General features: G+C 41.7%; 1 protein-coding gene across 1 annotated transcript; it reads right to left on the bottom strand.

The window, feature by feature from the left end:
* Window positions 1–9,174: 9,174 nt before the first annotated feature.
* Window positions 9,175–17,800, bottom strand: PTGDR (prostaglandin D2 receptor). Its single transcript, XM_032251064.1, has 2 exons — window positions 16,802–17,800; window positions 9,175–11,156 (listed from the first exon to the last, which is right to left on the bottom strand). The coding sequence occupies exons 1-2, from the start codon at window positions 17,645–17,647 to the stop codon at window positions 10,923–10,925; spliced, it is 1,080 nt and encodes a 359-aa protein (XP_032106955.1). The 5' UTR covers window positions 17,648–17,800; the 3' UTR covers window positions 9,175–10,922.
* Between the last annotated feature and the right edge of the window lie 4,236 nt (window positions 17,801–22,036).

Here is a 22,036-nt window from a genome sequence, read left to right as displayed (position 1 = left end):
ACTGACTTTTTAACCATAAAACTTATTGCCTTAAATGTTACTTAGCCTAATATTACTTTGTGTTCACATTTGAAGTATAGATCTTTGTTCCGTTTTTATCTTTAGCTCTTTGAGGGGAAGGAGGCTGTCATTTTTTTTTTGGATGTGCCAATTGTTAATCAAGGAAAGTGACTGGGACAAGTCTCATTCATTTCTGGAGGTTTATTTGCCAAAGTTAAGGACACACAACTGGGAAACAGGTCTATGCCTTTCTCTGAAGACGATTTTGAGGACTTCCATATTTAAGGGGGAAAGGGCAGGATATTGAGAAATACACAATATTCATTTGAGAGAGGAAGGAGAAAACAGTCATTCCTGCCTTTGTCTGGCTCAGTGAATTTGCATGTTTACAAAAGATTAATGTAGACAGTAGGGCAGAGGAAACAGTCATATATGCATATGTCTCAAGTGGGCAGAGGGATGATTTTGAGTTCTGTCCTGTGTCCCCGAACTTGTGAAGAAAAGCTTTCAATTCGCATTGCCATGATGCACTTTGACAGAAATGCTTTAGGGTGAAGATCTTGGGGCCCACAAGGAATTTCCTTGTGGGCAAAATGTGAGGGAGGTATGTAACTTTTCATCTTTGTAGCCATCTTATTAGGAACCAAAATGGGAGGCAGGTTTGCATGACCCAGTTCCCAGGTTGACTTTTCCTTTTGGCTTAGTGAGTTCCGGGCACCAAGATTTATTTTACTTTCACATTCCTCCCTTTTTTAAAAAAAAAATTTTTTTTTGGAGAAAGTGTTTTAGAAGGAAAATGTGTCTCTGAGTGTCAGCTTGCTTTTTTCTTTTTCTTTTTGAGCTGGTCCCTCATTACTAGGATGGTTTATTCCAGAAATTCAGGTCCCACCTTGCTAAGAAGGTTCATTTCTAGGAGATCATGTCCCATGAAGATTAAAATAGGGAGAGGAGAGAAGGAAAAAGGAAATTAACAACAGGGACTAGATGAGATATATAGCAGAAAAGGGGAAAGCAAACCTGGAAGCTGGGTCAGGCGATGCTGCTGCCTCCTCGGTTAGAGCAATTCTTTGGGCAATCATTACTCTAGCCCTTTCAGTTGAATGTTGTCTAATCTGCATATACCATAACAGCATTGTAAACAAAAACAGGACATAATACAAATTATTATCATTATTCCTATTAGAAGCAATAACTTCTGCCACCAATTTCCCTAGGATCTAAACCAGCCACTCAACTAATCCATTAATGAGGGTTTTGGATCTGACAGATTGGTTATCTGGGTTTTCATATCAGTCATAAGTCAGGTTACACTATTAATTTATCTGGAATATAAACACAACATTCAGTTTTTATGATGGTGCAGATTTCCCCTTGGGCTGTAGTGAGTACATCTAAGGCCCTATGGTTTTGCAGCAGAGCTTTTCTCATAAGTTAGACCTTATTTTTTAGCAAACAGATACCCACGCGGCTATCATTTAGAACCTTTTATGTGTAATTTATTAAGACCTCTATATGCCATATAACATCTGTAATACCTACTTGTGGTATGAACTTTGAAGCTAAGTGATCATACCATTGGAACACAGAATGTGTCCAGCGAGACTGTAAATGAAAAAGGTTTGCTGGTTCTGGCAGGGTCCAAATTACTCGTCCTTGTGCCCAGGCATAACTTAGGGAACACTGTCCTAACCATCCTGCAGATAACCAAGGCCATAAGTTAGGGCCACATGGCCAATATGTCCCTTTTGGAGCTGGCCAATAAATACCTGGTTGCTGCCCCCAATCGGTGGCCTGCCAGTTAGTGTCTCATCATATGATAATGTGGTTACAACGTTCTCCAGGTATCCACCCCATATCTCTTGTAGTGTTTGGCCATTGGTGCTTGGGGTGGTTTCTTTGTTCCAAGCATAAAGGAGCATTTTGGCTGAGTTAGCCAAATGAAGGCATGAGCCAGATAAACCCATCCCAATTTGCATTATCCCATTTTGAAAATGGGCTGTTTGGGGCATGGTTAGCACCTTCTCTTTTAGTTGGGGGGATGCTAAAGTGAGAGCTGGTGAGCTGGTCCTTTCCCCGGAAAATCTTTTCCCATGTCCCTGGTTTTAAGAATGTTTTTAATGGGCCAATTATATATATTTAGTCTTTTGTTATGCTTATCCAGCACTAAGGATACCAGATCGTTTCTGTGATGTAATAAATTTTGGCATTCTATCTAGTCCTGACCTTGGAAGGGGGATACCCACCATGGCAATCTGGAGCCACTGGAAAGAGGCATGAATCCACATATCAAGCAGGCATCCTTTTATAATCTGTCCACATAGTCCGGAGCGCATCATAAAAACAGATTTGTCTTATGGGCAACAATGGGTGACAGTAGCAAGAAGGTGTATAGACATAGGGTAAATAGGAGCAAGGTTGTGAAATTCATTTTAAACTGCTAAAAAGACATTAAATCAGACAAGGCAAGTGCCCAGTTCTGCATAAGACAGCAGTTGCCAGTATCTCTAGGACAGTAATTGTAATAGCTATTATGCAATACACATAGGTGTTCTTTTGTATACAGGCCTGGTACTGTGTCTTGGGTTTAAGATGTCCACAACAGCTATCATGTTCTTCTAGTGCTGGATTGAAGGTCGATGTTTAGTGAACTGGAGGTGAAGATCTTTGGTAGGAGTTACAGCCTATTTAGGAGGTTGGGCCTTTTTAAGATGAGAGATGTAAATCTATGAGTTTATACCCTCTGATTCTGCAGTACATGGATTAGTTAACAGTACTTGGTATGGCTCCTTCCATTGAGGTTGAAGGGAGTCCTTTATTAAATATCTTGTCCAATAGACAAAGTCTCCAGGCTGAAGATCATAACCAGGAACCTTGTCTTCAGGGAGTGGACTATGAAAGGAGTTCTTTACCAAATCTTGGCTTTTGTAAAGATGATGAATAGGTCCCTTACAATATTGTGATATATGTCCCTTGAGAAAAGTTGGGCTGGTTATTTTGGTTCCCATACACATGGGCCTTCCTGTTATAATTTTATAAAGGGAAAGCTGATGCTTTCCAAGGTGGACCAGAGTGTAAGGAGTGCTTTTGGCCAATGGAGGTGATATCCATTTATGAACTTAGCCAATTGTGTTTTAATTATTACATTGGTCCTTTCCAGCAGCCCTGAGGACTGGGGTTGGTAGGCACAATGGAAATCTTGAAATATGGGCCAAATTTTACAAATATTTTTAAAAACTTGGCCAGTAAAATGAGTTCTCCTATCACTGTGACGTTCACAGTGGACTCCCCATAGTGGAATAATTTTTTCTAATAAGATTTTCCAACTTCTGCTGTTGCTTTCCTGCAGGGAAAAGCTTCAACCCAATGGGAAAACATGGAGACCATTACTAAAACATGTAACCTTGAGAGGATGGCAGCTGGATAAAATTAAGCTGCCATAATGACCCTGGGCCTCATGGAGGAGCTTCCCTGGATTATTCTTAGGACAAACAACACACTGGGAGTAAACCTTTTGTGCCACTGTGAAAGATGATTTCCAGTAACATCATTTACACTAGGATATAATTTTATCTGGATTCCAATGTGTCAGATTATGAACATATTCCATAAGCGGCACCTGACATCCCATTAGAATAATGATTTATTATTAGGTCCATACAATATTTTAGTTTCAGGAGACAGGTATCCCCCTGTCTGTTTCCAAGTGGATTTCTCTTTTGTTGGGGCTATACTCTAGGTTTCCTTCAACATGTTTTTAAGTGTTTCAGGCTTTATGGCCTGAAATTTCTTGGATTGGGGCTTCTGGCTTTAATGTTGCTTTTTTAGCTGTAGTAATAGCATATTGGTTCCCTCCATTTTTAGTGGTGTCCAATGTAGAGTGACCTGGGATTTTTTACAGTCTTCAAAAGTTTTGATTGAAAATAGTTTCTAACAGCTCTGATACTTGGTTGTCCATTCTTTATGGGTTGCCCTGAGGAGATTAAATTAAGTTGAGTGAGTGGCATCAAGGAGGGGAAGATGGTGAATGGGCACATGCAGGAGGAGGGAACAGATCTGGTCCAGGAAGTTTAGAGAGGTCGGGGTAAAGTGGGGGTGTAAGTGAAGGTGGGGAGGTGCCACGGGGACGTAAGGGATTCTGAGGATTTCTTTAAGAGAGATAGAACATCACAGAGTCCTTGGTTAGCATTTCTAAGTTGTTTGTTGGCTTCTTGTAAGGACATGATCTTCTCCCCATTTGCTACTCTCTAGGCACCATTGAAAGTAGCTCTCCCATTCTGTTTGTTTAGTTTTTGTGCCTGTGTTTCGCATGCTAGTTCACAGGTACACTAATTTGGGCATCTCAGAAGATCCCCATCTAGGCCACTGTAAGTATCTGCCCTGGTTATAGTGGTCCACTTGATTAAATATTTACATGACAATTCACAATAAGTGTTTTTGCATATACAGGGCTGGAGTTTCTAAGGGTGGAACTTGGTGTTCCGCAGCTGTGGGGTTTTAGCCAACTTAAGGCCTCCTTCCACATAATTTAGTTTTCCTTCAGATTTGACCAAGTTGGAGGGTTTATTGGATCCAAAGTGTGCTGCGTGGGGACCTAGCTTTTCAGGGCCGTTACTTCCTGAACCGGTTTGGTCCACCCATATTGTGGCTACCTGGCACAGTGTGTCAGGGGCTCAAGGTGCAGGAGATCAGTTACGTATTTGCACCTGCGCTATGTATTCGCACCTGCTAGCTGGGATTACACCCTAAGTATGTTCTTCTAAGGGGAAATTCTACTCAGAGCCATTGCACACCTTAGGGAATGTTTCTTCCAGACACTCTCATGAAATTCTCAGTTGCCTAAGAATGTCCGGAAAGGCTGAGAGGGGCAAGGTGCTCTTATTTCTTTGGAGAGGAAAATTCCATACTCATAAGCTAGAGGGTTTAGAGTTGGCCAAATACAATAAGAGAAGGACTGAAACATACAAAAAAAAACTAACAAGACAGGAACAAATAGACAAGACATCTAAGCAAAACAAACAACAATCACACAAATTATACAATTTCTGAGTGCTCTAAATGTAAGGAGAAATTAAGACCAGCTGGTTGTTAACAGTAACTTTAGTCATTAAAGAGAATTTGCCCTGTAATCCCAGCACTTTGGGAGGCCGAGGTGGGCGCATCACGAGGCCAAGAGATCGAGACCATGAGATCGAGACCATCCTGGCCGACATGGTGAAACCCCGTCTCTACTAAAAATACAAAAAATTAGCTGGGCGTGGTGGCACGCGCCTGTGGTCCTAGCTACTCGGGAGGCTGAGGCGGAAGAATCGCTTGAACCCAGGAGGCGGAGGTTGCAGTGAGCCGAGATTGCTCAACTGCACTCCAGCCTGGCGACAGAGCAAGACTCCATCTCAAAAAAAAAAAAAAAAAAAAAAAAAAGAGAATTTGCAAGACAGAATCCCAACTCAGCTTCTTCCCTTACTAGTGATGAGGCTCAAGCTGAAGACTGTTCTCCACTGATGACGAAGCAGACAAGCTTGCCTTCCTTGGAGGAAGCAAACAGAAATACCCAGGAAAAAAAAAGGATATATATATTTTTTTAAACAGCAAATTAAACCTCAGACCCTCAAATTCCTGCAGGGAGGAGGTCCCAGACGTCAGCAAATTGTCCTATTGGTTTGGGCTATAAAGAGCCCAAGCTAGTACAAGTAGGAAAGCTGTTGCAGACCAGGGCCACCGTCACTCAGGATCCCTCTGTGGTCAATCAAGGAAAATAACCCAGGTAAGTCTCAGTCATTTTTGGAGGTTTATTTGCCAAAGTTAAGGACACACACTTGGTATATTCCTCTCTCCAAAAATGATTTTGAGGATTTCAATATTTAAAGAGGAAAGGGAAGGATACTGAGAAATTCATAATTTTCATGTGAGAGGGAGGTAGGGGAAAACAGTCACTCATGCCTTTGGCTCAGTGAATCTGCATTTTTACATAACGTAGATAATGTAGACAATAGAGCAGAGAAAACAATCCGATCTGCATTTGTCTCAGGTGGGCAGAGGGATGACTTTGAGTTCTTGCCTATGTCCCTACACCTGTGGAGAAAAGCTATCGATTCACATTGCCATGAAGAACTTTAACAGAAACAATTTAGAGTCAAGGTCTTGGGGCGCCAAGGAATTTCCTTGTGGGCAAAATGTGAGGGAGGTATGCAGCTTTTCATCCTTTAGCCGTCTTATTTAGGAACCAAAATGGGAGGCAGGTTGGTGTGACCCAGTTCCCAGCTTGACTTTTCCCTTTGGCCGAGTGAATTTGGGGTCCCAAGATTTATTTTGCTTTCACACAATTGTAATCAGTAAATCATTGTACTTTATCTTTTTAATCTAATTGGGAACTCTGGATTTTTTTAATTCAGGGGGAATAAAAAGTATTTTCTAAATTCATTATAAATTGTGTTTCATGACAGTTATTGTTTCTATATTCTATTTTGTAGTGATAAGAAATTGATGTTGGCAAGCTACCAACTTTGTTTGCCCAGGTGTTTATACAGTGCATTGCTAGACTAATCTAAAAACGTCAATTATCGCTGATTTGGGGCTTGTTTTAAAATCTGACTCATACTTTAGTACTTTCTAACATTTATACTACTTTGTATAATTTTTAACTTCTACAGTGCTAGTTTGTCCTGTGTTTCCAAGTGCTTACTGAGTTTAAGATCATCATAAGACCCTATGAACTAGACTTAAAATACTTTCTTTTGAGCTTTGACTTGACTGTATTTTATTGTCTTCACTGGTTGAGGCATTTTAGTAGAAAAAAAAAAAAAAGCTTATATCTTCCCCCTATTTGTAACCAGAGCATGATAGGTTCTAAATACCTTAATTGCAAATATTTTTAAGGTTAGACTTACTCCTGAGTTTGTGCAGTTTTTAAAAAAATATCTGGAAGACTAGAATGTTCACCTCACTGATATCAGGTGAGACCTGCTGATTCATTCCACTGAATTTGGCTATTGTGAAATGGTTGGGAGAGGAAGCCTAATTATAGTACCACCCATCCTATGCACTCATCTTTCCTCCACCTAGAGTCTGGGAACACCCAGGCCAGCAATCCTAGTCTCACTCAAGAAAATAATTAAAGAGCAGGCCACTCAACACTGTTCTAATAAGACAAAGTTGTTTTTACAATGTTAAGATTGCCTAATTAACAAACTTTTATGTTGTTAATTTCATTATGTATGGGTTGCTTTCCTGGATGAAAACTGACACATACATGTTAATTTACATAATGTCTGTAACAGTAGGAAATAATATAGAGCAAAAATTTTTTCTCCTATATGTACTATTTTCGACTTTGGATAGCCTAAGAGAAAAATCCTTATATGGTGATATGAGAACATTCTTCATCAGATACAGAGGAATCTTTAGCCAAGCCATACAGCAGCCTTTTATTGACTAGACATATGTTTTAGGATTATCATGAGAGAGAACACCTTTTATTCAATATAGCTGTGGTATATTTATAGCTCTTCTACAGTAAATGTTTGAACTACTAAGAGAAATGGAAAAAAAAAAAATAGATGACTAGTCCACAAGGATTTTAATGCCTGGAAAGAAAGATGAAACGTATAATATTTTCCTGAAAATATACAAGAGTCAAATTATGAAAGTTTAAAAATAGCTTTACATATTTCAGTGGAAATTTCTCTCCCATAGAGAGGCTAGAAAATATTAATCCCTAATGAAAGCTCACTTTAGATACAATCGTTGACAATATTTTCATAAATGAAGGCTCTTTAGTTTATCTTCTTTCACAAGGGAACAACATCAGGCTTAGTGCCCAATAAGTGTTTGCAGAAGGCCAAAGAAATATCACTGCTGAGGTAGCATTTTTACTTCCAGGTGAGCAAAACCAGTCTTATCAATGCTATCAGAACCTCAAACTTGGGAAAGAATCAGCAAGGTCTGCCACTGTTGAAAGATATTTAAAAGCTGTAACTTCCCTAAGAACATTACAGATAAAAACACTGAGGAAGTTCAGGTGTGAGAGAGTATCTGCACCTCAAAGGATCTGAGAATCAGAGGTCAGAGAAACAGTCTATCACATATTTTCTTGTCTTTTTTTGGTATTTTCTTTATTTGTTTTGGGTAGAGCAGTGGTTCTCAAACATTAACATGCATGAGAATCACCTGGAGGGCATGTTAAAGCCCTGATTGCTGGCCCCGCCCAAGGGATTCTGATTCAGCAGGTCTGAGGTGGAGCTGGAGAATTTGCATTTGTAGTAAGTGTCAGGTGATGTTACTGCGGCTTGTCCAGGACTACTGATTATTTTCTGCAAGAGAATGCTAGAATGGAATTACTGGAACAACAGAAAAGAACCCTTTAGGCTCTTGATACGCTGTTGGGTTTCGATCAAGAAAGGGTATACACATTTATAAGCTCGCCAAGAGAACATGAATGTTCCTCTCTGAATAACCTCTGTTATTCAGAGTCATAGTTTGTTTTGTTTTGTTAGGTCCTATATAATTTGATTTTAATTTCGCATTTCTTTGATTAGGCGGAATATTTTTCTACATTTATTAACTACATGTATTGTCTCTTATGTAAACTTTCTCTGTGTTCTTTTCAGCTTTCAATCAGAGTCAAAATTCCTACTCATTTTCAATACTTGACTTTCAATGCATCTTATTCCTGTGAAGCTCTCCTGACAACCCTACATGTGGCTCCTAGTTTGGGCCTCCTCTTCTAATAGTAAATGCTCACTCACAATACTATGGAGGATTTCTATACTGTATCCTAATTGTTTACACTCCTCTCTCCCTAGTGGACAACGAGCAACTCATGAACCATGACTGAGTCTTATTTTTATTCTTTTCCTCAGCATCTAACCAACTGCTTAGCACAAGGTCTCCGTCAATTTTTTAATGAATTAATGAATAAATATATGAACATCACTGAAGAGTTGGTTTTAACTCAACAGGGACTTCATCTAGATGATGTAGCTACATTTTGTATAAAACAAAAAGGAGCACTAAGTCCTTAGCTAAGTCTATGAAAGCTTGTTTAAAGTAACGTAAGTGTTAATTTGGACAGTATATAAAAATTCACACTATGAAACTGCTAGACAATGAAATATTGCAACTGCTTAAAAAAGAAAACCAAGCCCTTTTCTTTCATTCAAAGAAAAGTAATTGCCTTGACAAAATATTACAAAATTATATTTATTGATTCATCTGGAGACTTTTCACATTAACTGGACAATTATCGTAACACACCTCCCCAAAAATGTTCTTCCTCTGACAATAAAACACACATGTACTTACACATAGAAGATACAAACCAAAGTGAAATTTCAAAAACAACTACATTTTTTTCATCATGTTATTGTCAAATTATACTTCTTGTATTCCTAATTTGCCTTTTTCACAGTTTTGCTATACCAAAAAAATTATATACATGTATCCAGCTTTATACTATCTCTGAGATACTAGAAAAACCAGAGTTGAAACAAATGAGGTTGCCGCTAAGTTGGAAATAAGTAAACATGAGTACTCTTGTCTTTGGAAGGGACTTCCGGCTAGAAGTCTTGAGACTATGCAAATGTAGCAGGCTTTGCATCTCGGAGTCCCAGATAGAGTGTCGGATCCAAAGGAACTCCAGAGGTGCTGAAACCCCTCTAACCTCTCCGATCTGTTCTTTTACCAAAGGCGAAAGCTCTTACCTGCAAGCTGGGTTTAGAGTCTCCATTTCAGTTGCAGCTGCGTTTCCTCCACTTTTCTCTTTAGGTCATCATGTTGCTGACCCTTGTAAACTTTTAAATTGCTATTAAAGTGCTCAGTTGTGCTCTTTTGCAGCTATATCCTGCTCCAGTTTTGAAAGTGTAATTTGAAGTAGATCTTGGAACCTAAGGTCTTACTGTCTCCACAAAGCAGAATATGGCTGTAATAAGTAGCTGTTAAGGTAGATGTTATAGCCATTGTCATCTTCAACTGAGGCTGACCAAGTCCTGTGTGGGCTTTTCGCTGTGCCAGATGCCCCACTGCGCCACACAGTCAAACAGTGAACGTGGCTCTACAGTAAGTCACATACTGGTTTTCAAAGAAGCATAAATCCTTCCACCCAGGAATCCATCGATAGGATAAACCTTTTATAAAATGAAGGTTCTAAAAACTGAAAGAACATTTTGCAACCCACCCCCAAAGTTTGATTCCTACTGACAACCTTGACTCAATACAAAAGAAACTGGACTTCAAAAGATAAAAATGAATTTTTGCTTCTTTGGGTTGTAGGCTATAGTCATATCTTGCTCTGTGTCTAGTTATAGCTTTAGGTCTCCTCATGAGGCAGCAAGTATTCCCGGATCGTGGCTGGGGAAGCCCCTTCAGCTGCCTGACATGGTCATATTTCCCACCTCATTTCTCTGAGGAACATCATAATTCAGGCTATGCTTAGATCAATTGGCAAAGAGATGAACTAAATAGGGGCATTGATGATATAAACTCAATGAATGAGGTTTCACCAAAAATGAATAGGGTAAGAAATTGTCCTTTTTAAGAACGCCCCCATCACATAATCATAAACCGTGGTGTTTCTACTATATTTTAAAAGACCAACATCTCAAGACCTCTCTAAAAAAATTAGGGCCACCAAGTACAAATGTAGGGACAATTAATAGCATTGCTTTTTAAGACTTTTAACATTGGTTACAATATATGAAATTTTAGTTGCTGTTAATAACAAAATGAAAATGCACTGAAGGGCTTCCTGACTATTGAATGACAAATCATTGTTAAGATATATCAAATACTTTTGAAAATACATATACATGCTTTTGTTATGGGAGATAACTTTTAAGGATTTAAATTGTAAGATTTTTTTTTTTTAAATCATGGTTCTTTGACTGAAAATGTGCTATATTCCTCAGCTTACCACGGAGTGAAAAGCACTGTCACAGGCTGGATTCCATGTTAGTGGAATTGCTGCACCAGTTCCTGTACTTAAGAGGTCTTACGAAAATCTTGTGAAAAAACATCCGAAATACTGGAGCTCTGAAAATGATAAAAATCCAAGGGTCCACAATTGAAATCACAGATAGAAAACGCAAGGCCTGGAGGTCTTCTGCTTCTTCAGAGGTCCTGTTTTTCTCCTTGACATCCTTAAATGCTCCATAGTAAGCACGATACTGTTTTGAAGAAAAACATTCCATTATGATGTGGAAAAGTTAATGATAGCAATCAATTCACTTACTTCATCTAAGTTTCTGTAAGAACTTGGCAGCTGAGCTTGGAATACTCACTTTTGGTACATTTACAAACAGCTAAGGCCACTGCAGCTGATGGGTGCAAGTGGGGAGCTGGGAAGATGAGGGGCAGACCTGGGAGGTGGGGTGGAGTACTGGCCGGAGACCCTGTATGATTAAGTTCCTGAAGGCTATTTTACCTGCCTGGCTCAAGTTTCTAGGTCCCTGCCAGGCCATGAAGATCTACTGAATCTTTTACAAACAGGGTCTCTTTCCAGCTAGCACCCTGAGACATACTTTCTCCAGTTCTCCTTTCTCTCTTCTCCCTGCTTCCTATCCTCTCCTATTAGTTCTTTCAGAAATAAATCACACCTGTGAAATGTCACATGTGTGGAGACACCAATAAAATGGAAGCTTCTAATCAATGTGAAGAGACAGGATATCTGGCAATGAAAAGACATGAGATGACTTGGAAAAAAGGACTGTTCAACCAGTATAAATTGCTCTACTTATTCTTAGCACAGATTGTTACCTTTTCATGGTTGACATCCTTTTTTTTTTCAATCTAGAAGGCAAAACGTGCAAAAAAATTAAGGCTGCCTTCCCTAGCTCCAACCAACTCCTATTGTCTTGATCTTCCCTGAGGTCTCAGTAGCCTCCTTGGAGCCCTGCAAAATGCCTCAAACACAGCTTTTCCTTCCATTCAGCCAACACTGATCTCTAGATCAGCACAACCATTGCTTCCCACTCTGCCTAAGGCTGGCCACCTTTTTCTTTTTTTTCTATTACATTCTCCATGCCTACTATGATTCTAAATCCATAATAGGATAAATGGATTCTAATGGAACAGGAAGTGTGCAAACTCAATATTAGTAAGAAGGGATATGGGTAAGAGACTGGACCCATTTGAGGTAATCAGAGAGCATCTGCTGGAGAAGATGTATTTTCCCCATAATCATTTCCTTGCTGTTCTACTCTCTTCTCTATAGAGCATTTCAGCAGGCTCAGCCACTCCAATCTAGTGTACTTAGGAAGACACCTTACGTTGGACTCAGCTGTTATTTCAATCTGGATGCCCTTGCCGGTCTGAAGTCAGGCAAGGAGGAGGCAGCGGGGGAATCTTAACAAACAACAGCTTACCCATAACATAAATATTGTCTTTCATTAAGCTTGATGAAAAGTTTGTTGGAGTATGATTTTTAAAATTCACTTTAATGCTAAATACTTAACTAGATTGAATTTTCAAACTTCCAGTTTGATACAATAGGAAGAAACTATAAGTAAAGAGAATATGGCATGAGCTTTAGAGGCAGCTTGCAGTGCCTTCTCTAAGGCACGTAGAATTTTCAGGCCGGGCATGGTGGCTCACACCTGTAATCCCAGCACTCTGGGAGGCTGAGGCTGGCAGATATTTGAGGTCAGGAGTTCGAGACCAGCCTGGCCAACATGGTGAAACACTGTATCTACTAAAAATACAAAAATTAGTCAGGCATGGTGGTGGGTGCCTGTAATCCCAGCTACTCTGGAGGCTGAGGCAGGAATGCTTGAATGTGGGAGGCAAAGGTTGCAGTGAATCTAGATTGTGCCATTGCACTGCAGCCTGGGAGTCGAGCAAAACACTGTCTCAAAACAAACAAACAAACAAACAAACATATTTTCACCCGAATTATTTTTACCTTAGAAAATCACAGTGTCCTGGGGGTTGGTGGGGGAGCAGGGATGGATGAGAGAGGGTATGCATGTATATATTAGGTGTTATGAGTGAGAGGTCTGTAAGCCAGGTAGATAAGTATAAGCTATTTAATTGCTTGTCAGAATCCATGGAGTCAGAGAAGAGATAGAGAACACCCTGAGTGCATGAGAGAGCTCTCGTGCCTAAGCCATTTTGGGGGGCAGAAAGAATGGGTGAGATGCTCCTTATAAAGGAGGCTGTGGGAAGCCTCTAAGGGACAACAGGCAAGGGATGGGCCCAGGGAAAAGGGTCTGAGGGGGATTTAAAGGGATAAAGCAGAGGGCGAGGTCTGCTTTGTTACAATGCATGGACTGGATAGAAGAGGGTATCAGAAGCCGGAGAGGGCTGCCCAGCAGGATGTCCAGTTGCAGAGCTAACAACATTGTCTCAATGCCTCCCAAGTCCATTAGAGGGCGTTCTTCTCACACTGATTCATTGAGCACTTTAAAAATACCCGTGTCTTTTTTGTTGTTGTTGTTAAGACAGAGTCTCACTCTATCACCCAGGCTGGAGTGCAGTGGCAGGATCTTGCCTCTTTGCAGCCTTGACCTCCTGGGCTCAAGCAATCCTCCCACTTCAGCCAAGTAGCTGGCACTACAGGCACATGTCACCATGCCTGGCTAATTATTATTATTATTTATTATAGAGGCAGGGTCTCACCGTGTTGCCTATGCTGGTCTCAAACTCTTGGGCTTAAATAGTCCTCCTGATTTGGCCTCCCAAAGTGCTGGGATTACAAGTGTGAGCCACCATGCCCCAATGAACAATACATTTCTAATACTAATCAAGTGACTTGAAAGTCAAAATAACCTAGTGGAACTGACATGGAAAAATACTGCCTCGAAAATAAAATTATTTATTTTAATTATACCAGTATTATTCAGTTGTCTAGATCCTAACTAATCAAGCATTCTCAAATGGTTGGAATTATATTTTGCCACACTCCACTTTGAGGAGAAAGGGGCAAATGGAAAACAAACTCATGTAAAGCGTTTTCTTTTTAAGCCAACTTAATCATGTAACTTACTGTCACCCATGTCTCCCCTTTCAGATACAGATACAATTGCTAGGTCCATTCCTTAGAAGAGTGTAAAGTCTCTAATACCTATTAAATGTGTCTTTGTGTTTTCTAGACCTTTTAAGGTAGTAGGTTGAGACTACACACACGAGTTTTCAGAGTGTTTTCAGTACTTTTGTGCTCCTAACAGGATTTTTCCATTTTACTTTCTATAATGTCTGTAACCTTACTATCATTCATTAGATCATTTTGAAATCCCCACATTTTCCTTATACCTATGGAAAAACACAAGAGGTACATTTTATCTTGTTTTGCAGTCATATTTTTAGAATTTCTTAGTTTTATTTTCTAATATAAGAAATACTGATAGATTTAATCCACATAAACAACAGCTGTCTGGGTCATTAATAATTTTAAGAGTATAAAGGTGTCCTTAGACCAAAATAAAGTTTTAGAGCCACTACCCTAGATATAGCACTATCTCCCAAGAAGATAATATTTCTTGATTTTTTTAATGTGTAGTAGGCAACAATAATACATGGAAGTTATAAATCATGGTAAGAATGCTGCTAATTATTGAGGCAAGGCACTGGTTTAGGTGATGAATGTATATATTCTGCAAATAATTTCAAATCTTCATAACAATCTTACAGAACAAGTATGGTTAAAATCATTTTACAGATGAGGAAACTGAGGTCAGAAAGGGTAAATTAGCCACTTCCATAGCTAGTAAGTGATAAAGCCTGATTCAAACTCATGTCTGATGCTGAAGCCCTTATCCTTTCTAGAAAATGGTGGTTCTTGTGAAGAATGCTGTCAACATTAAATATATTTGAACTTTACAAGTTTTTTAGAAAATCATTTTCAATTCCATTTCCTTCAATCCTCACAACACCCTATGAGTTATCCAAGTCTCTTTAGGGACATTTCCAAATGCAATGTTCTTTCCGTTGTATGATGTTGCTTTCTGCATTGATCTGACTAAAACATTCAAACTCAGGTCAAAATTTTTCCATGCGTTTGGTTACTGTCTGTTTTATCAGAGCATCTAGATAAGTGAGGTCCCAACTTTAAAATAGGAGCCCCTAAAAGATTTTATAAAGAATCAGATAGTAACCATTTTAGGTTTTATGGGCCAAGAGGAAAGATCATAAATATTTGATAGGTACTAATATAACATGGGAGAACACACATTTACACAATTTATTATTGATGGAATTCAAAATGTATTAATATTTGAGTACTTTTTTTGGTAATATATCTACTAAAAAGAAGAATAAAATGCTTTCTTGGAACAGTATTTTTCTTGGAATAGTATGGCTCAATTGAAGCTCAAAGCTCTTGGGCCTTATCAAATTGATTGCAGAGATTCATTTCTAAGAATTATTCCTAACTCCAGGGAGATATGAAACAGTGGCCAGGATAGCTGTGGCCTGTGAGCTGTGGTTTGCCAACTCCTGTTTTCAGAGTGCCATTCTACAAATGTGATCCCTGAATCAGAGCTTGCATATCACCTGGGAAATTGTTAAGAATGAAAATTCTTTAAAAATGTCTGAATCAGAAACTCTGGGGAATGGGGTCCAGCCATCTGTTTTTCTAGATGCCTTGATGGTGATTCTAAGCATGTTAAAGTTTGAAAAACACTGCTATATGTCATCTATGCCTATATCTATATTTAGATAGATTTAGATGGATATAGATTTATGTATTTGTTTATTTTGGGGGCATACTGTTCCCAGCCCTCCAGGCTGATGCTCAAGATTCCTTTTCCCACACACAGGTTGTCATTTAAAGGAAAAATCACTTTGTATTTCCCTTTTATTCACCATTGAGAGTAATATACAAAATTGCTACACTCTGAGAAGAAATTGAACAACTTTCCTATTGACAGAAGTCTCAGGATTTCGAGAACATGGGATTGGCAATGGAATTTCTTTAAGTGTTGTTTTTGTTTAACAGGTACCTTGGGGGTGGGAAAAAGGAGAGGAGAAACACTGAAAAAATTTCTTCAAGCCTCACCTACTCCCAGATGTCTTGGCGGGGGCTCCAGGAACAAATGCCTTCAAAACGACGAGATAATTCCATCTCCACTGCCATCCTAATTACTAAATTGAAACCCGACGGCTTTCATGTCACCTCACTTGCCAAGATACATCAAAACCCGTCAAGACAGGTTATCAAAACGACACCAGCAACTAAAACATACAAAGAACCTTGGCCTCCATCACCACAATCCCTGGCGGATGCAGCACCAGAAACAGCAGCCGTGGCGCCTCAAAAGTTTACGCAGGCGTTTTTAAAAATTAAAACTATGCATCTGCAAATCACTCTGGCGAGATTAAACTTCATTTTCCCTTTCTATGCCAACACCGCGAAGAAGACCCCCTCCCCAAGACGCCATTCACCCATTTCTGATACCACTGAAGTCATGAGCGAGTCTAACAAAATAAAACATCACCCAGCCGTCGGGAAGTAGAGGGCTTCTATTGCCAAGGAGAAACTAAGTTCTGCTCCTCCTAAGGAGCAAAAATGATCCCGAGATCTCCCCAGAAGGAAGCAGAGAGGAGGGAGTTCTGCCACATGGAGAGGGTTTTGCTAAGCTCCTAGGAGACACGGTCGGGCTGTCTTTCCCTTCCTTTCATTAACTTCATTTTGCTCCACAAACTGAGTTATATCTTGGGGCTGTGGAGGAAATCCAATTTGGGGAACTCAACAACAAACTTTCCTGGCCCAGGGCGCAGCTCCCCTGACGCCGCGTCCATCCCCGCTCACTCCACCCTGCCCCGCATCCACCGCCAGACAGTCCCAGCTCCCTGCTGTCTCGGGCCCGGGACTCACAATTACGGGCAGGGAACACATAGTGAAGAGCACGGTCATGAGCGCCAGCAGCAGGAGGTGATCCAGCTCCTCCAGGGGCTGCGGGGACGCTTCCCTTCCGTTGGCATGGGGCTTGGTGCGGTCCCTGGTGCAGGAGCGCGGGTGCCGCTGCAGCCGCCGGTGCATTTCGTAGAGGTTGCGCATGGCGCCCAGGTTGCACAGCACGGTAGCAAGGACCAGCAGCGCCATGAGGCTGGAGTAGAGCACGGAGTAGCCCAGCACCGACAGTGAGCCCTCCTCGTGGACCATCTGGATAAAGCACCAGGTCCCGGGGCAGTACTGCACGAACTTCCCGAAGCCCACGAAAGGTAGAGCGCAGAAAGCCAGGCAGAAGGCGCTCACCACCGGGGCCACCAGCGCTCCCCGGCGCAGGGTGATGTGCTGTTGGTAGAAGAAGGGGTGCCCTAGGGAGAGCCAGCACTCCAGTGCCATGGCCAGGAGTTGTAGTGTAGAGGAGAGCCCAAAGAAGGACATGAAGAAGGCGAAGGCTTGGCACAGCGAGTTGTCCAATGCAGGCTCAAGCACCCGCAGGCTCCTGTTCTGAGCGTAGGCAGCCAGCACCACGGGGCTCAGGAGGCACTTGCCCAGCAAGTCGGTGACCGTCAGGCCGCACACCAGCACGTAGAAGACCGAGGGCGGCGGGCGCGGTGGACGCGGTGGGCACCACCCCAGCCCAGAGCGCGCCAGCAGCCCCAGGGCCAGCAGGTTGCCCAGGAGGCCGGTGCTGAAGAGCACCCCGCTCATCGTCGCCGAGTTGCCCTTTTCCACCGAGGTGGTGTTCTGGCAGCGGTAGAAGGGCAACCTCATGACTTGCGGGAGCGGAGGGCTGGAGTCAAGGCTGCGGAAGGGCAAGGGCGAGGGCCCTGGCGCCTGGGTGCTGAGGAGCCCCCGGCTGCTCCGCACACCCGCGGCTCTGGCGGAGAGGCTGCGCCGCAGGGAAAGCTCCGAGGGCGGTGGGGTGTACCCCACAGCAGGCACCTCCTATCTAAACTCGCCGGTCACACCCCTCTTCGAGAGGCGGGACGTTCTGCAGGGTGCGAGCCTGGCGCTGGCATTGCGGAGCGCAGAGCAGACCAGTAAAGAGCTCGGCCCTGAAGCGCTGCGTTCTCAGTAGAGAAAGACCCTGGTGCTGAAGCGGAAGGACAGAAGGAAAATAGCCAGAATTCGTAACAGCCCACACCAGTCCTTACAGCGAGGCAAGAGAAGAACTACTGAAATGGACGGGAAATTAAGCAGCAGCCACCTGGGAGGAGGGCAGTGCGAAGGGTGCCAGTGGTGGAACTCTGGAGGTGGCCAAGAGCTCTGAAGATGAGCAAAGAGAGGAGGCTGAGAAAGGACTTCCACCTGTCTTGAATTAGCGAGTTAAGGAAGGGTAATGATAATTCACGTTTGGGAAGCCCCTAAACCTTATCTCCTCTTCTCATCTCTTCTAGATCAGCGCAATGTGGGGCATTGACGGTCATCTCCATTGCATAGGTGAGGAAACTGAGGCCTTGGAAAGTTAAGTGATCTGCCCGTGGTGACAGAGCTAGCGAAGTAGCGGAGCTGGGACTCTCACCCAGTATTCTATTTTGGAGTCCCTCTGTTCTTTTTTCATGGCTCCTCCTCCCAAGAAATTGCCCCAGGTTTCAGGGAAGTGGTTTGCGGGAAAGCCAAGAGCCAGTGTTGGTCCTGGGTACCGTGAATCACAGTGACTGTAGAGAGCTGGTGGGAAGAGCATGGTTAGCAACACTGTTGATATCATCAGACAGGCCTGGGCTGGAGTCCAGGTTCTGCTTTTCACTGCATGTGTGACTCTATGGGACTTGCTTAGCCTCCCAAGCAGTAACATCTGTCTGGCCTGCTTGGCTCTTTTGAGGCATAGAAATCACACATAAAGTGCAGGTACATAGAAAGTGCTCAATACATGCGGTCGCCATGATTCTCGTGTGACGGAAGGGTGTTTTGGTAGCTGATATTTAACTGCAGTTTTTAGCATGGATTTTGAAATCAGAAAATGGTAGATTTGGTGTAGAGCTTTCTCACTGCTCTGATTTGTGACCACTAGAAAAAAATTATTCCCTTTTGGCCTTTGACTTGAATGTGTCAGAAAGGCAAGAGAGTTAATTATGATAAATGTGATTTTATTTCTTTAACTAGCACTGGATGCCCTAGAAGAGAAATTGGCTTTGAGTGTGGAACCTGAGTGGGATGACTAAGGTTATGTTATGTAAGCAAGTAGACTGTGCCTTGGCTTGAAGGGGCTCATTTTTAGGCCTCCTGCCTGTTCTGATGGACAGACTCGGAAAGAGCGAGACCCTTGGGCTTTAGATGTGAAAACCTGAAGGGCAGACAGAGAAGCTGCCTCCAGACTGAAAGCCTGGCCAGTAATTCAGGCCACAGCATGGAGAGGAAGAATCTAAGCTATGGAATTAGAGAGTTCTGAACTTCACCACTTGCTGTGTGACCCTGGGTTGGTTGTTCAACCTAATGGAATATGGGACTTATGTTGAACTCATGGGGTTGTTGTGAGTTTGAGAAAACATGAAGTGCTTTGGCATAGTGCAATAATAATAATAAAGAGAGCTAATATTTATTGGTCCTGATGCAGATTGGACACTCTCTAAGTCTTTTACTTATATTGACTCAAAAGAAGGTTTTATATAGCGTTAGTTCCCCTGTCTTCTACCTGCTCTCTCTCATCCCCACCTCTAGCCCCTAGCACATAAAGATGGGTTTAGAAGAGCCCCACCTGACTTAATGAAGTGAAAGGAAGAGCAGCCCCATAATCAAAAGACCTGAGGATTTACTGAAAGCTGTGGTCTCCTCCACAGACAGACAGACAGACAGACACACACACACACACACACACACACACACAAACATACACACACACACACACACACACACACACATATTCATATTCTCTCTCTCTCTCTCTCTCTCTCTCTCCCCCCCATCAATCTCAGGCCATTCACCATTTCCTGAAGTCCCTCTATGGTACCCAGAGGAGACCCAATGGACACTAGCTTAAGAATCCTTCATCTAAGAATATTGCATGAATTGTTCTTCTGAAGCATATCTACTTCAATTCCTTGCAGCTTTATTTTCATGCTACAGTGGCTTCCAACTCCCTATTTCTCCTAGGAACCCTAAGACTATAAATAACTTTTAAAGAAAACAACCCCAAAGTATGACTGTTGGGCCAGCTGTGGGTCCTTGACAAGGTTTACATAGTCGTGCTTTAAGCCTGAAGGTTTTGAACAAGTGCAATTCAGGAAACCACACGTTTCCTCTCGGACAGTGTAGCTGTCCTTTGCCATGGGATTTCCTGTTGCCTTTCTTGCCTGCTTTGCCAGTGTTCACCCTGCCCTGTTCTCAGGTCTAACTTTGGAGTCTTCTGTGCCAGCTTCTGAGAAATCCTATTTTATAATTTCACTATACTGCCAAGAAACAGGTCATTTGTTCATGCATCAAATATTTTTTGAGTTCCTACTCCGTGCCAAGTGTGGGGGTGAGAGGGATGAGGCGTGTGGGCACTGAAGGGCATACAGCAGATATGGAAAGGCAAACGTCATGTTGTGTGAGCTCTACAGGCTTATACATTTTTATATTAGCTTTCAGAGTAACCAGGCTATTTTTTTTTTGCTTAAGAGGGAAACCTTTAATGGCATTATTTTAGGCTAAGTTAATGGTAAAATTACCTCCATTATCTGCAGAGCTGTACCAGACTGCTTAATTGGGTTATAGGACAGATCTTCTGAAAAAAGAAATGACATCATGTGGATGACAATTTTAAATATATAATTACATTATGGCAATGTAAACATAAAAATCATAGATGCTCATGGACAAGGCTCAGAAGCTTATGTAGGCAAATGAAAGCATTCACTTACACGTGAGAAGGAATGGTAGAAAAATGTCTCCTTGGATTCTGATATTTTCAATATTGTACCTGTAATAATTATTTTAAAAGACTTTAAATGTAAAACAAGTGATATGGGTTAGCTGTGTCCCCACCCACATCTCATCTTGAATTGTAGCTCCCATGATTCCCATTTGTCATGGGAGGTAACTGGTGAAACGTAATTGAATAATGGGGGCAGGTCTTTCCTGTGCTGTTCTGTGACGGTGAATAAGTCTTACAACATCTGATGGTTTTATAAAGGGGAGTTCTACAAAAGTTCTCTCTTGCCTGCTGCCATGTAAGACATGACTGTGCTCCTCATTTTCCTTCTGCCGTTATTGTGAGGCCTCCCCAACCATGTGGAACTATGAGTCAATTAAACCTCTTTCCTTTATAAATTACCTGGTCTCAGATATGTCTTTATATATATGTCTCTGAGCATGAGAACAGACGAATACAACAAATGCATGCTTATGGTGAGGATTTAGGAAGGAGAAAAGAGGGAAAAAAGAATATTTTTTTTTCTGGATCCATCCTGACTATGCTTCTAAATCTTATCCATTGCTTACTTCTACTGAACTCCAAGTGATATTTGGGGCTGGGGATTGTGAAGAGCAAGGAAGGGAGAGGAAGGATGCTAAAAAATGACAAACAAACTTAGCTCTCAAATTTGGAGCATGTTCTGCATGCTAGAGACCATGCTAGATGTTTCTTCACATTTAGGACATGGAGTGGTAGCGTAGCAGTGTGGCCATGATGTGTTAGGTCTTGGGAGTCATACTGTGTGAACTTAAATCTCAGCTTTGTCCCTTGCTAGATCTGTACCCTTGCATAATCTTCTAACTTTTCTAAACCTTAATCCCCTTATCTGTAGAAATGAGGGAAGGAGGGTGAAGGGGAATAATTGGACTGAACTCCTAGGGTAGTATCTTGCTTAAATAAAATACTCTGCATAGAACAATAGTTACCAGTCTTGGCTGCACTTTGGAATCACCTGGAGAGCTTTAAACCTTTCTGATGTTTCAGCACCCCAAACTGATGATAGCAGACTCTTTAGGGAGTGCCCTCCAGGCTTCAGTATTTTTTGAAGCTCCCCAGTTAATTCCAGTGTGCAGCTAAGGGGAGAATGTTAAGCGCTGTTCTGTGGCATGCTCTGCATGGCTCCGTAAGTGATATTCATTAATGCTTTCATTTCTGCCAACTGCACTGCAGAAGTTTTCTTTATCTCTCATTTCTTGGATAAGGAAAGTGAGACTCAGAGACGTTAATAACTTGTTTAAGTTCACGTAACTAGTATGTGATGAGTCTAG

Source organism: Sapajus apella, unplaced genomic scaffold, assembly GCF_009761245.1.
Source record: "Sapajus apella isolate SASKATOON/1434 unplaced genomic scaffold, GSC_monkey_1.0 scaffold74, whole genome shotgun sequence".
In the NCBI taxonomy this organism is placed as follows: domain Eukaryota; kingdom Metazoa; phylum Chordata; class Mammalia; order Primates; family Cebidae; genus Sapajus; species Sapajus apella.
This window is presented reverse-complemented; position numbering and strand designations above follow the sequence as displayed.

What these genes read in the sequence shown, in the direction of transcription:
- PTGDR (XM_032251064.1), bottom strand. Translation starts at nt 17,647, where the DNA reads ATGAGGTTGCCCTTCTACCGCTGCCAGAACACCACCTCGGTGGAAAAG. An exon ending in TGTGTTCCCTGCCCGTAATT is followed by an intron (nt 11,157 to 16,801) that starts GTGAGTCCCGGG and finishes TCTTCAAAACAG; the next exon opens with TATCGTGCTTACTATGGAGC.